The sequence below is a fragment of the Ixodes scapularis genome, unplaced genomic scaffold (genome assembly GCF_016920785.2).
Source record: "Ixodes scapularis isolate PalLabHiFi unplaced genomic scaffold, ASM1692078v2 PGA_scaffold1__304_contigs__length_218370807, whole genome shotgun sequence".
NCBI lineage: Eukaryota > Metazoa > Arthropoda > Arachnida > Ixodida > Ixodidae > Ixodes > Ixodes scapularis.
The window spans coordinates 215,317,386-215,329,496 of record NW_024609846.1 but is presented as its reverse complement, the minus strand read 5'-3'; the positions used below and the strand labels follow the sequence as shown (position 1 = coordinate 215,329,496).

The window sequence follows — 12,111 nt, the reverse complement described above, 5'->3', positions numbered from 1 at the left end:
AGACAAGTGCAGAAGATTGCACGCGTTGCGGTCACTTCAACGCCGTGCGAATTGCCTTTTACCGCTGCACACACTATTGTGAACAGTCAAAGGAGGCCGCTCTTGCCGGAGGATATCAATGAACGACTTAGCCTCACGCAGCTGAATTAATAATATGTGAGTGTGAGTGTCTTTGAACTGTTATCAACTAGGTATCGAAGCTGATTCAGAATCGAAAGTGCATATTGCGCATGTATCACATATTCCGCAAAAGCAAAAAAAAAAAAAATCTTTGTTTAAAAGTATAATGCATGGATGTGAAAAAGACCTATTAATTGATTAGTTAATCAGCTAAAAGGGGGATTAATCGGGATACAATTTTTAATTGACTCCCAGACCTAATTTTTATGTCACTAAACAGCGAGGAACAACCACATCTGTCGCAGCGCGCGGTTCTATATGCCGAAGATGCACACCGCGGCGAGCTCACGTAATATGTTCCGATTTATCCAGCTAGAAACTTTGGCGAATTGAGTGTGTTTTTGTACGGCGTTAATACAATGATACAAGGTTGATTTTGTAAACGGCCCAGAGAATTTCCTGCCGAGTAGCATACAATCACTAGCGATATAAAATATATTGACTACCATGTTGCGTATATATTCCACTAAACCGTAGAATTAAAAATTTACCCCGCATTTTACATCCAATCTACGGCATATTGAAACGGGTGCGTAAGGAGCGAAGGAAAAACGCTGTTAGGGAACTTCATTTGCACTCCCCTCGTCCTCTCTTCTTCCTGTGGTGGCGCAACACCTCCAAAACTACAAGGCCCAAGTTCCGGATTTCGTACGTCACTTATCGAAGGCCAGAGCGTGACGCACATTAGGCACGGGTGATGGGCCAGCGTTGGGCTGCAGAACTCGCGTTTAATCAGTGACAATACAAGTCTAAGGGCTCATTCACACTGGAAGCGGATCCGCGTTCGCAAAGCGGTTGCGAACGCGGTTGTATAAGGATGCAGTACAATTGCACGCGCATTTGATGACATCAAATGCGCGTGCAATTGCACTGGATCTTTATACAACCGCGTTCGCAACCGTTTCGCGAACGCGGATCCGCTTCCAGTGTGAATGGGGGGTAACAGCCGAATTCTGACTCAACACTCCTTATTCACTCCGTGCCGCGCACTGGTCTCTATGCTTCGTTTCAGCTTCGGTCCGAGCGCGGTCGAAGTTATGAGCCGAAGGGCCAATCAAGCAGCGAAAGAGGCACAACGTCATGGCGCGCTGTCTGCAGTTGATAGGACCAGCCGGTATTCGCCGTCTCTCTGTGCGCGCTCCTCCGCCGGCTAGACCTATCAAGCGCAGAGGGCACGCCATGACACTGCGCTTTTCGCGCTCTTTGATTGGCCCTTCGGCTCATAACATCGGCCGCGCTCGGACCGAGGCTGAAACGAAGTATCGTAAGTTTTAACTCGTCACATTTCCGTGTTCTCGGGGTTTATTATTTTTCCCCACAAACTCAGTACTTTTCGGTGTATTGTTTTGGCGTCAGAGAAAAATATGGTTTTCTCGAGGCTCAGCTTGTTGAAGAAAGACGGACACGGGCATGGGATTCTACGTGGGGCACGAATATTAAAAAACGACCCTGTAGTGATCAAACAGAAAGTAGATACTACTGGGTGTATCAAGGAGCGGCCAGACTCTTTAAATCGACCGCTAAATTCGGTTTCTTAACCTATCGCGTTCTTATTTTGTACAGCGTTGGCCACAGATGGTGCATTTTTTCTATAAAATTCGCGAAGAGCGAACTTACCTAAAGAAAAAACGAAAAAAAGAAAAAGGCTTAACTCCTACGGAAATGCAGCGAAGCCACCGGTCTTCAAACCATAGGGCGCCCTATGGTTTGAAGACCGGTGGCTTCGCTGAGTCTCCATATGAGCTAAGATTTTTTTCTTTTTTTACTTTTTCCTCAGGTAAGCTCGCTCTTTGCGAATTTTATAGAAAAAAATGCACCACCTGTGGCCAACGCTGTACGAAATCGGAACGCGATAGGTTAAGAAACCGAATTTAGCGGTCGATTTAAAGAGCCTGACCGCTCCTTGATACACCCAGTATATAGACGGTAGTTCCAAAGAAGGTAGCAGCCTCACGGAAAGTTCAGGTGGAGCTGATCGTTCTAGGTCCGCACAAAGTAAAAATGTGTAGATAAGAGTTTTCCTCCCGTGAAACATGGGCATTTCTTATCAAGGACAGCTCCTATTCGGGCGTTTCCTGTGTTTTTCGTTTTCTATTTCGATGAAACTGTTTCGGGCGTTAACTTTCGGGGTTTATCGGTATTTACAGAAAATACGGAAGCCTAGATATCGTAATTGACGTATAAATATTCGCGACTACGGCCTTTCTATCCAGGAGGTAATACACCAATACTAGAGTGCCTGGAACGCGTCTCCGACTGGTGTACTTACCGCGTCCGAAAATGTGATCCCTCGATTTGCGCCTTATAACGTCGTAAAAATGTCATCATGTCGCAGGCCACGATCCTCGCGGTGTCGCCGGAGCGCTACACTAGATGCGGGAGACGCCAGTTCTACTGCAGGTCGCTCTCCAGCTCGACAGGTGACGGAAGATTCGGCAGCCAGGAGTCGGACGCCACGACGACAGCGATACTCGCTCTGGCATTTGTCGGAACTTGTACACTCTCGGGAAAAAAAGGGTGTATTTTTACACCCTTTGTCCCATATAATACACCCCAAAACTTCAGTGCGACGTACAGCGCACTGACGTCGATCTGACGGTGCTAACTTTCACGACAGGCTTGATAGCCGTCTGGTACAACTTATTAAAATAGCTAACGCACGTGTTACAAAAAAACAAAAATAAATAATCGGGGTTTTTGTGGCCTTACTGAAAACCTCAGTATTTTCTTTCTGTGGTCTTTGATCCGTATTTTAGCTAGTTAATAAGTTATATCGGACCATTATCAAGCCCCTCGTAAGATTTGGTACCGTCTGTTCGATTATAGTGGGCTATACGCCGAATTTGGGGTGCATTGTATGGGACGAAAGGGTGTAAGGTGATAACCTTTTTTTTTTTAGAGTGTGGAACCAACCCTCGAGATCGTCCGACAGCATGACGTATTTCGTGACGTCATTTGTTGCCTCTTCAGGACCACTTTGGATGCATGGGCTTAATAGGACGCTAAGCACACCAGTGGAATTAAGACGCGTTTTAGGCACCGTGTACCGATGCTAAGTGCAGCATTTCTCTTTGCCACTATATTCACTTTCACCTGCAGAAAAAAGCAAGTTTTGCGCAGTGTTCATGCGCCGCACGAAGTAATTCTTACGAGATTTTGTTGCCGGAGGAAGAAGCGATGCTTTTGGCGTTTGAAACGTGTAATACCCCTGTCAGACGGGCTAGTTTAGTGTCACTACAATCCAGTGCACTTCAACCCGTCGAAACACACTCCAAGTGTGTTGGTGCTACACGGGAAAACTTAGTGTCACTCCAAAGTGATGGCAATAACGATGGGTAAGTAATGGGCACGCAACATATTACAGTGCATACGCATTTTTTTCATAAATAATTTCGTTGTCTTATTAGAAACACGTTACCACACATTGTTGCGCTAAGTCACGAGTTTTAATCCAAATCTAAATCCAATTTCATCATTACGATCAGCCATTACAAGCCAGTGATACACGTCCGCACGCCGGTACGATACTCTGTTTCACCTTATGATGTACCGCAGAAAAGGTTACAAGCGCGAGCTCCTTGCTCTAGGGCATATCAAGGCGGCACAAGCTCTCGTGCGTTAAGAGTAGCTCCCAACGCTATGAGCTCGCGCATCTAGCCTTGTCTGCGGTACAACATAAGGTGAAACGGAGTACAGATCGAAACGAGCAGAAGTAGGGATTGAACCCAGGATTCCTGGGTTCTGCAGCGCGAGCCTTCGCTCCGCGTGCTCCGATCTGGTGTGCGCGAGCCCACTCGGCCACTCGCCACTCGCCACAATGAAACGTCATGGAGTGTGTGGAGGACGAGCTGGAGGGCAATATCCGCGATGTTGGACAGTGGAAGCGCATGTTTGGGGCACTTTTCTCTGTGAGAGCCCAACGCCTTTCAGATAAGAGGCAGCTGGACCTGGATGCCGACGCACAGGCAAGAATTTCAAGTAACATCGATCAGCAGCTGCAGGCCAATGCCTTCACCATAGCCACTATCATGACCGACAACCTACCCGTGATCAGTCGACAACGGTGGACTTTCCAGAGGAACGAACGGTGGTTCGAAGACACCTTGCCCAATTTGGGCGAGTTCTACTTCAAGCAAGCCTTTCGCGTCTCTCCTGCCACCTTCATATTCCTGGTGGAGTCGTGCAGGTGCCTCCTGGCCTTCGTCGGCCGTCGCGCAGGGGCCAAGGCAGGAAACTAGATTAGCCGCTTGTTTTTCTACAATGCACTACTTTCCTGCCAACAGAAAGCAAGTGCGCATCTAATATTAGTCCTATCAAAATAATACTAATTTTACGGAGCGTTAATTTCTTCTATTATTTTAACTCCTTGAACACTGCTATCGAGATTACACACTTGGTCTACCGGAGCGAGCGTAGTGTGTTCCCCGAACTCACTTCATTGGAAGTGTGTTCTTCGGGCAGTGCTGGGGATTGAGCTCAGGATCACTGGGTTCTCCTTCTCCAGCGCGAGCTTCCTCTCCACGTACTCCGATCAGGTGGGCGCTAACCCACTCGGCTTCGATACCCCTTAATAAAGACACGTTAAAAAAATTGACGTTTACAATTCTCTGAAATGCCGAATTGGAGTGAAGCTCTTGAGGAGGAGGGAGGAAGGGTACGAAGGGGAGGGTATGCCAGCTGCTCCCCCTCCGTACCCTCCCATCCTCCTCTCCTGTTCCCATCCCACTTAGCGTAAAAATTTCCCTAAATTTCCCGCTAAATTTAGTGGGGAAATTTTCGCGCTGAATTGACGTGTGACATCACATGACACGTCATCTGAAATTTTAAGTGTGACGTCATGGGACGTCACACGGGTAAAATGTTTCCTCTAAATTTAGTGGAAAAATTTTCCGCCAAACTTAGCAAAAACTTTTACCGCAAAATTTAACGGGAAAATTTTAGATGTCAGGACATCTGAAATTTTAATTGTGGCGTCACGTGACGTCACACGGGTAAAATTTTCCCTCTAAATTTAGCGGAAAAAATTTCCGCCAAACTTAGCAAAAACTTTTACCGCAAATTTTAGCGGGAAAATTTTAGATGACAGGACGTCTGAAATTTTAATTGTGACGTCACGTGACGTCACACGGGTAAGATTTTCCCTCTAAATTTAGCGGAAAAAATTTCCGCCAAACTTAGCAAAAACTTTTACCGCAAATTTTAGCGGGAAAATTTCAGATGACAGGACATCTGAAATTTTAATCGTGACGTCACGTGACGTCACACGGGTAAAATTTTCCCTCTAAATTTAGCGAAAAAAATTTCCGCCAAACTTAGCAAAAACTTTTACCGCAAATTTTAGCGGGAAAATTTTAGATGACAGGACATCTGAAATTTTAATTGTGACGTCACGTGACGTCACACGGGTAAGATTTTCCCTCTAAATTTAGCGAAAAAAATTTCCGCCAAACTTAGCAAAAACTTTTACCGCAAATTTTAGCGGGAAAATTTTACCCTCGTGACGTGACACGTGACGACACGCGTGACGTCACGTGTGACGTCTTTTTGGGAAACAGCCCTTAATGCAACGCGCGGTTACGCCGACGCCGCTCAACCCAGAAATGGGTGCCTAGGAGCTGTGCTCTAAAACAACATTACATTAATGGACGATTTTTATGCAAATTGGATGATTCTGATCGATCATCGCAAGCCAAGATAAAGAACGAAGCATATCCAACTTTGGCGTTCCGCTTCGTTCCACGGAAGTCTACGAGGAGGCCCTGAAACTGCCTAATCAGGTCATAATTATCGTGTTGTCTCGAATAGTTACATGCTGAAACAAAAGTAGGCTCTATCATTCGCTGCGAACCATGACAGCCATGAATGACTGACTTTGTCGTCGTCTTTTATCAATTCAGCGCTCCGCTATACTTCGTTTCAGCTTCGGTCCAGACGCAGCCAAAGCTACAAGCGCGAGCTCCGGGCTTTCAGCATCCCTGCCAAGCACGCGCGATCGTGCAGTGCAAGCACGGTTCTGGGCCACATGCTCGCGCTTGTAGCATCGGCTGCGTCTGAACCGAAGCTGAAACGAAGTATAATCTTGATTCAGATCAGCCTAAACTCCAAGTCCACCCCACTATTTTGTTTTTGCAATGCCACTCTTTTACATGTCGTCGCTTTCACGAATTTCTTTTTCTTTATAAAATAAAACTTACGCCACGCTTTTGGTTTCTGTGTTGTTATGTTTTACTGTTGAAACACTCCTACTGATTCCACGCGCTCGATCGAGCGAAGTGAGTTCGTCAAACTCACTCGAAGCCAAGTGTGTTCCTCAGGAAGGAGCCGTGTGGCACACTACAGAAATGACACTAAGGGCGAAGTGCACTCGCTTGTAGTGACACTAAACTAGCCCGTCTGACAGGGGTATAAGTCTTGAAACGATAACATATATCTAATCTAAACTGCACCTAGATATAAATTCTCCACATAAGGGAGGAAATTAGTAGCGCGAGGAGCCGAACTGCTTTTTCTACGGTTCTTGGGATGAAAACGAGTCTAGGGTGTCCAAAGAATGGTAGAAGTGATGATCGTCTCTGACTTTCAAGGTCCACAATCCACGTGCCATCGGACGGCAACTGGGGTGGCCGGAGGCCGGACGGGTCCTGGGGTGGCCAGGTGGGCCTCGTAGTTCGAAACGTAAGAACAATTTATTTCCAATTACGACAACATCTTGTTTAAAGTCCGACGCAGCCGATGCTACAAGCGCGAGCATGTGGCCCTGAACAGTGCTTGCACTGCACGAGCGCGCGTGCTTGGCGTGGACATTGAAAGAACGGAGCTCGCGCATGTAGTTATCTGCAGCGTCTGGACTTACGCTGAAACGAAGTAGAGCTGAAATGATTGGTTTCTTCATTTGAGCGTCTATTTCTCCCTCACGTCCAATGATGGCGTAGAGGCCCATCATACCACTTTGGCTGTAAATAAATATGATTTTTTGTAGTCGGAAAAGATGGGAAGCGAGAGAACCAGGTGCCGCTCGAGGCGTACATCTTCGCCTTTCCGTGCAGAGTTTATTCGGGAATGAGCAAATGAGCTCGAACCGTTTGTTGGGAAAGGGCCCATTTTAAGAAACTCGCGCCATGCCTTTCCTCGACTGGCAACGCGTCTGCCCAAGAAGCAGCCAGCCCCTTTGTGTGGCAATGCGCACAAACTTTGGAACTTCGGTTGTTTTGGAACAATACTCCTCGATAGGAATGCCGGGGAACTCTTCACCTGGTGAGCTTGAGCGAAAATATTTAGACTGCGTCCGATGCGGAATGAAGACGATGACTTGATGACTGGTGACTTCTTGTAAGAACGAGCTACAATGGCCCGACTTGAGTTACTGATACGAACTATAACTTCATCAAACTCAGAGAGACGGAATCACATCACCCTTTAACTAACAAACTTCACTGATAAATTAACAGCGACACCGGTGAGTCGGCTGTCTTAGAGTTACATCTAAGGAAGAAGATACTCATCGTGTTTAAAGGAGCTGTGCAACGATATTCAATTGGAGTGTTTTTCTCTCTACACGAGCTTACTGGCACACCTGGGACTCAAGGATACTCACACGCAACGCCATTGGCCAAGAAACTCCTTTGTTGCGGTGTAATTTCAAGGACAAAAGCGATCATTTTCATTCAATCTCTCCTTTGCAAAATTTGATGACGTAACTCGGGGATCGCAGTACACCCAAGTGACGATATTTGAATGCGGTTCATAGATTGGACCCGAGCATAGCATGGGCACTCGACTTGGGCTCGTGATAATTGCTAGCTCGAGAAGCGTTCGGGTAGTGACCCGTGTCCAATCGCTGCAACGACGACAACAGCCGAGCCATAACAATGTCTGGAACTCAGCGCGTGTCCTGCGCTTTGCCAACCACAGCGCGTGGCTATGATCAAGACTGGCGGCATATAATCGGCTCCAGATCACGTGGCCGCTTGTTCTGGCTGCGAGTTGAGGGGGGGAACGCTGCTCGTTGTTCTTTAATTTTTTTCTGGGACTTCTATTGCGTGGGGTGAAAAACTAACGCGTGTTTCATAGGTCATTAACGTTAGGGATCCGTTTTAAGCGGTATTTCTGCAGAGTACAAAAATTGTTGCACAGCTCCTTTAATACTCCTTTCGTGTACGCCAGTGGAACGACTGTTCAGTAGGGTTCACTTTGAGGCGCATGATGCTGTTGCGATGTATAAACAAAAGGATCTGAGTTGTAATAGATATACCGTAAATAAAATGAGCACGAATTACTGTCTCAAGGTATTGAAAAGCAGTATCAAAATAATTTTCTTACTTTTGGAAAGTAATTGTAATGTAATATTTTTTGCTTTAAGTCAACGTGCTGTGTAATGTAACTTAATTACATTTTCGCAGTTTGAAGAAAGTAATTAGCAATGTAATTCAATTGCTTTTGAAAGTAATTTTTCCATCTCTGGTTACATGCTCAGGGTGACCAGTCTATAACGCGCGAAGTGCTGCACTCACTAAGGTGAGTGCAGCACTTCGCGCGTTATAGACTACCTCAACTCGCTAACGTCACGCCACTGGGGTGGCGCTGCTGTCGGTACTGCGCATGCGCACTGCCCACAATCTGGTGTGGGCAAAGCAGGCTTCTTTTGAAACACTCTGTTGGTCTATACACGCGCACCTGGGCGCGAGCCATGGACAGTCGTTACGATTGCAAAAAGTGAGTTTTATTTCTTTTACTGCAATGTGTACTCTTTTTTTGTCGCTCTTCTTGCTTACGCTTAGACGCAATTTTTTTTTTTTTAATATCTGAACCGAGGTGTCACTGGGAGAGAGGACACGTCTGCTTTTTCTCTGTTCTTACGACCGTTGTTCTATACATTACAAGTAGGGCTCAATTAGTAAACACGCAATTTGTTGGAGGCGCATGAGGTAAGCACTGACGTGTCTTCACTCAATACGCAGCCATAGTGGACAGGCAGCGAACTGGGGCAGTGCGGATGGGGAAAGGGACGCCGGCACGGTACGTCTGCACAAAGCCCACTTATAATACATTATTTTCTACAATATGAATCCTTTTTTTTTTCTCGTATTTTCCTCCAGTTTTCTCTTCGCGTTCATTAAGCCGCAGCCACACTTCTTATACTGCACACGAAATAATGTTCACTGTCCACATAAGGCCAGAAACGTTTTCAAAAACGCCTCGAGCGTTTTTTTTTTTTTTTTTTTTTTTTTTACATTTGCATATTTTAGGCATCCCTGCGGACTGTTTTTATATAATCAGTGTGACCGGGCAGGTCGTACAAGGTGGAACTAACGCCTTAGACATCTTCCGCAGACCGTAAGCAGTGGCTTTGTGGACTGGCATGTGGTCCTCAGGACGGAAGCGGACGTTATCCCAGGGGCCCTGGTGACTGTTTCTGCAGGTGTGCAACGTGGCCGCCGGACCTATGGCCATGAACGCGGACCGGGTGGGCGCCATGCAGCCTCTGCCGGCCTTCTACTACGCGGACGGCGTCCACATGGCCGGCAGACGGCAGATGTACAGCACCGACGTCTTCGGCTACATCTACGCCTTCGACGAACAGGTATGCCGTCTCACCCTCGCGGCAACAGGGGGCATTCTGGGCCCGTTTGCTCAAAGCACTAACCGCGGCTAAAGTTAGCCGCAGTACCTAGGAGAGGGATTTTGAAATCACGTGACTGGCTCGGTAAGGATGCGGGGAAACATGGCGGCGCCCCAGCGAGTGAGCGCCGCTCGCTTTGGAAATAATATGTCGTTGTAGCTGCATTATCGAGCGCGTTAGTCAGCAACGAATGGTGTCGGAGGCTTTCGCTTTGCCTTATCTCAATTAAACCGCAAAGCATGGGCAATGACATCGGCGCATTCTTTAGATAGTGTTTCGATTCTGGGCATCCCTAAGCCTAAATGAACGCGATAATTGTCGGCATGGCAACGTCTTTGGAAAGCGGATTGCCTTGACTCAATCGGCCGGGTATTGATAGCACACAAAAGCAGACAGCGTCCCAACAGACTTTCTTCTAAATTATCCAAGCATCGCGAGGAGAACGCTGGAACTGTAATTCTACGGTCGACGCGCGCTGGCCTTCCTCTTATCTCTTTCAGGCACAGAAGTTCGTTTTAGCAAAAAAACGGAACTTTATTGATTAAACAGTGAACTACGGACAAGAAAACTCGTTTTTGGCAAAAAGAAAACATTTAAATCAGTGTAGATAGGAATATATGGGGTGGTCAGTTCAGGTAACCACCATGCTCGAAGGGCATCCAAAATCACTTCCTGTGGAAATCCGAGAAGCAATTTTTTTCTTTCCTAAGGCAGAGTGGGACGCTGCAGGTTTCGCACATCCATGTTGTTCTTGTCGGTTGCGCTTTCGTGCTGCAATTTGCACACCTCCGTGACGTGCATTTCTTTGGCTGGTGCTTGGACTCAGTGACACGGATGATCGGGGCTACGTAGGGCTTTGACTTTTTCAGTTGGACAGTCTGGTTGGTTGATGACTTTCGCTTAGAGCTAGAGCCAACTTGTCCTTCTGCAGTCAATGATGCAATGACACTTCTGCGAAAGTCTTTGAGGGTCGTCTTCTCGGAATCTTCAAGTTCTTTGAAGATTATGAACGCATTCACAACGCAGCAATCGAGAAAATGGAAGAAAATCCTGTGCCACCACTTCCGTGATTTTCTGTCAACCTGGTATTTACCTTTCAGTTGATCAAACTTGTCAACGAAATTCATATTGCGGTTGTAGTCTTGCAAGGCTGCAGGGCAGGATACCTTGCTGACAGTTCCGTCCTTGTTTTTTCTGTCAACTTCGACTTCATCTGCCGGGTCATGGAAGTTCGACAAGAGGTGAACTGTTCTCTTGTCCTTCCACTTGAAGCAGCACAGGCTCTCATCACTCACTGAATAGTCTGTGTCCCCTCTTGTCATTGATTTGTCGGCTTGTAATTTCGGCAAGTGTATGAGGACATACAGTGTCCACTGACACTGTATGTCCTCATATTCTTCCTCTGTAACAGCAAACAATGAGAATGAGCACTTTATTTTTCACATAATTTGGCTACATTTTAGACCTCAGCACACTGGTCACCGGATTTGCAATGAGAAAGCTCAAGTCACTTCAGGCATGGTGGCTACTTCTGATGACCACAACATGCAACACAGAGACGCTAAGCCATAATGAAGTGCCGTAATTATTTTCTTGCAGATTATATATTGTACACTCACATACTTTCTTTTTTGCTGTTATCAGTATTGTAGAGTAAGCACTTACCTTCTGATTTGTAAAATCTTTTGGGATCAAACGGGGGAGGCGCCATAGCAGCCGGAGAGCGTCAACAAAACTTTTTTTCCACGTGGTTGGAGCGCGCAAGGAAGCTAGCGCCATCTGGTGTAAGCAGCGCGAAGCTCGAGAAAGAGAAGCACTGGTGGTTTCTTACCCAAACCACCATGCCACAAGGGGAAAAAATATTGAAATGGTGGTATGAGGTGCTAACCACCGTGCTTGAAAGAGTTATAAAAGATTCGAAGTAAAAAATCATAATAAGGCTTTAACGAACGCGCGTGCAAGGCAAAAGTTGTTTCTTACTTTTTGTTTTAGAACGGTTACTACTACAGACGCCAGCACGTGCGACGCGTGCAACTACAGTCGTAGCATGCACCTCGGTGCTTGCATGATTTAGATAAAAGTTCTGTTGGGACGCTGTCTGCTTTTGTGTGCTATCAACAATCCGCTTTCCAAAGACGTTGCCATGCCGACAATTATCGCGTTCATTTAGGCTTAGGAATGCCCAGAACCGAAACACTATCTAAACAATGCGGCGATGTCATTGCCCATGCTTTGCGGTTTAAGTGAGGTAAAGCAAAGTGAAAGCTTCCTGCACCATTCGTTGCTGACTAACGCGCCCGATATTGCAGCTA

The 12,111-nt window shown here is 46.5% G+C and overlaps 2 protein-coding genes across 2 annotated transcripts in view; one reads left to right on the top strand and one right to left on the bottom strand.

Annotated features, from left to right (window-relative positions):
- Positions 1-10,344, top strand: part of LOC121835922 (probable glutamate receptor) — a 71,799-nt gene extending 61,455 nt beyond the window's left edge. The window contains exons 3-5 of the mRNA XM_042290470.1: positions 6,765-6,855; positions 9,599-9,760; positions 10,300-10,344. Coding sequence (XP_042146404.1) covers positions 6,765-6,855; positions 9,599-9,760; positions 10,300-10,344 — 298 coding nt within the window. The remainder of the gene's footprint in view (positions 1-6,764; positions 6,856-9,598; positions 9,761-10,299) is intronic.
- A 120-nt stretch (positions 10,345-10,464) lies between these two features.
- On the bottom strand, positions 10,465-11,510 carry LOC121835921 (piggyBac transposable element-derived protein 4-like). Its single transcript, XM_042290469.1, has 2 exons — positions 11,465-11,510; positions 10,465-11,201 (listed from the first exon to the last, which is right to left on the bottom strand). The coding sequence occupies exons 1-2, from the start codon at positions 11,508-11,510 to the stop codon at positions 10,465-10,467; spliced, it is 783 nt and encodes a 260-aa protein (XP_042146403.1).
- Positions 11,511-12,111: the final 601 nt, after the last annotated feature.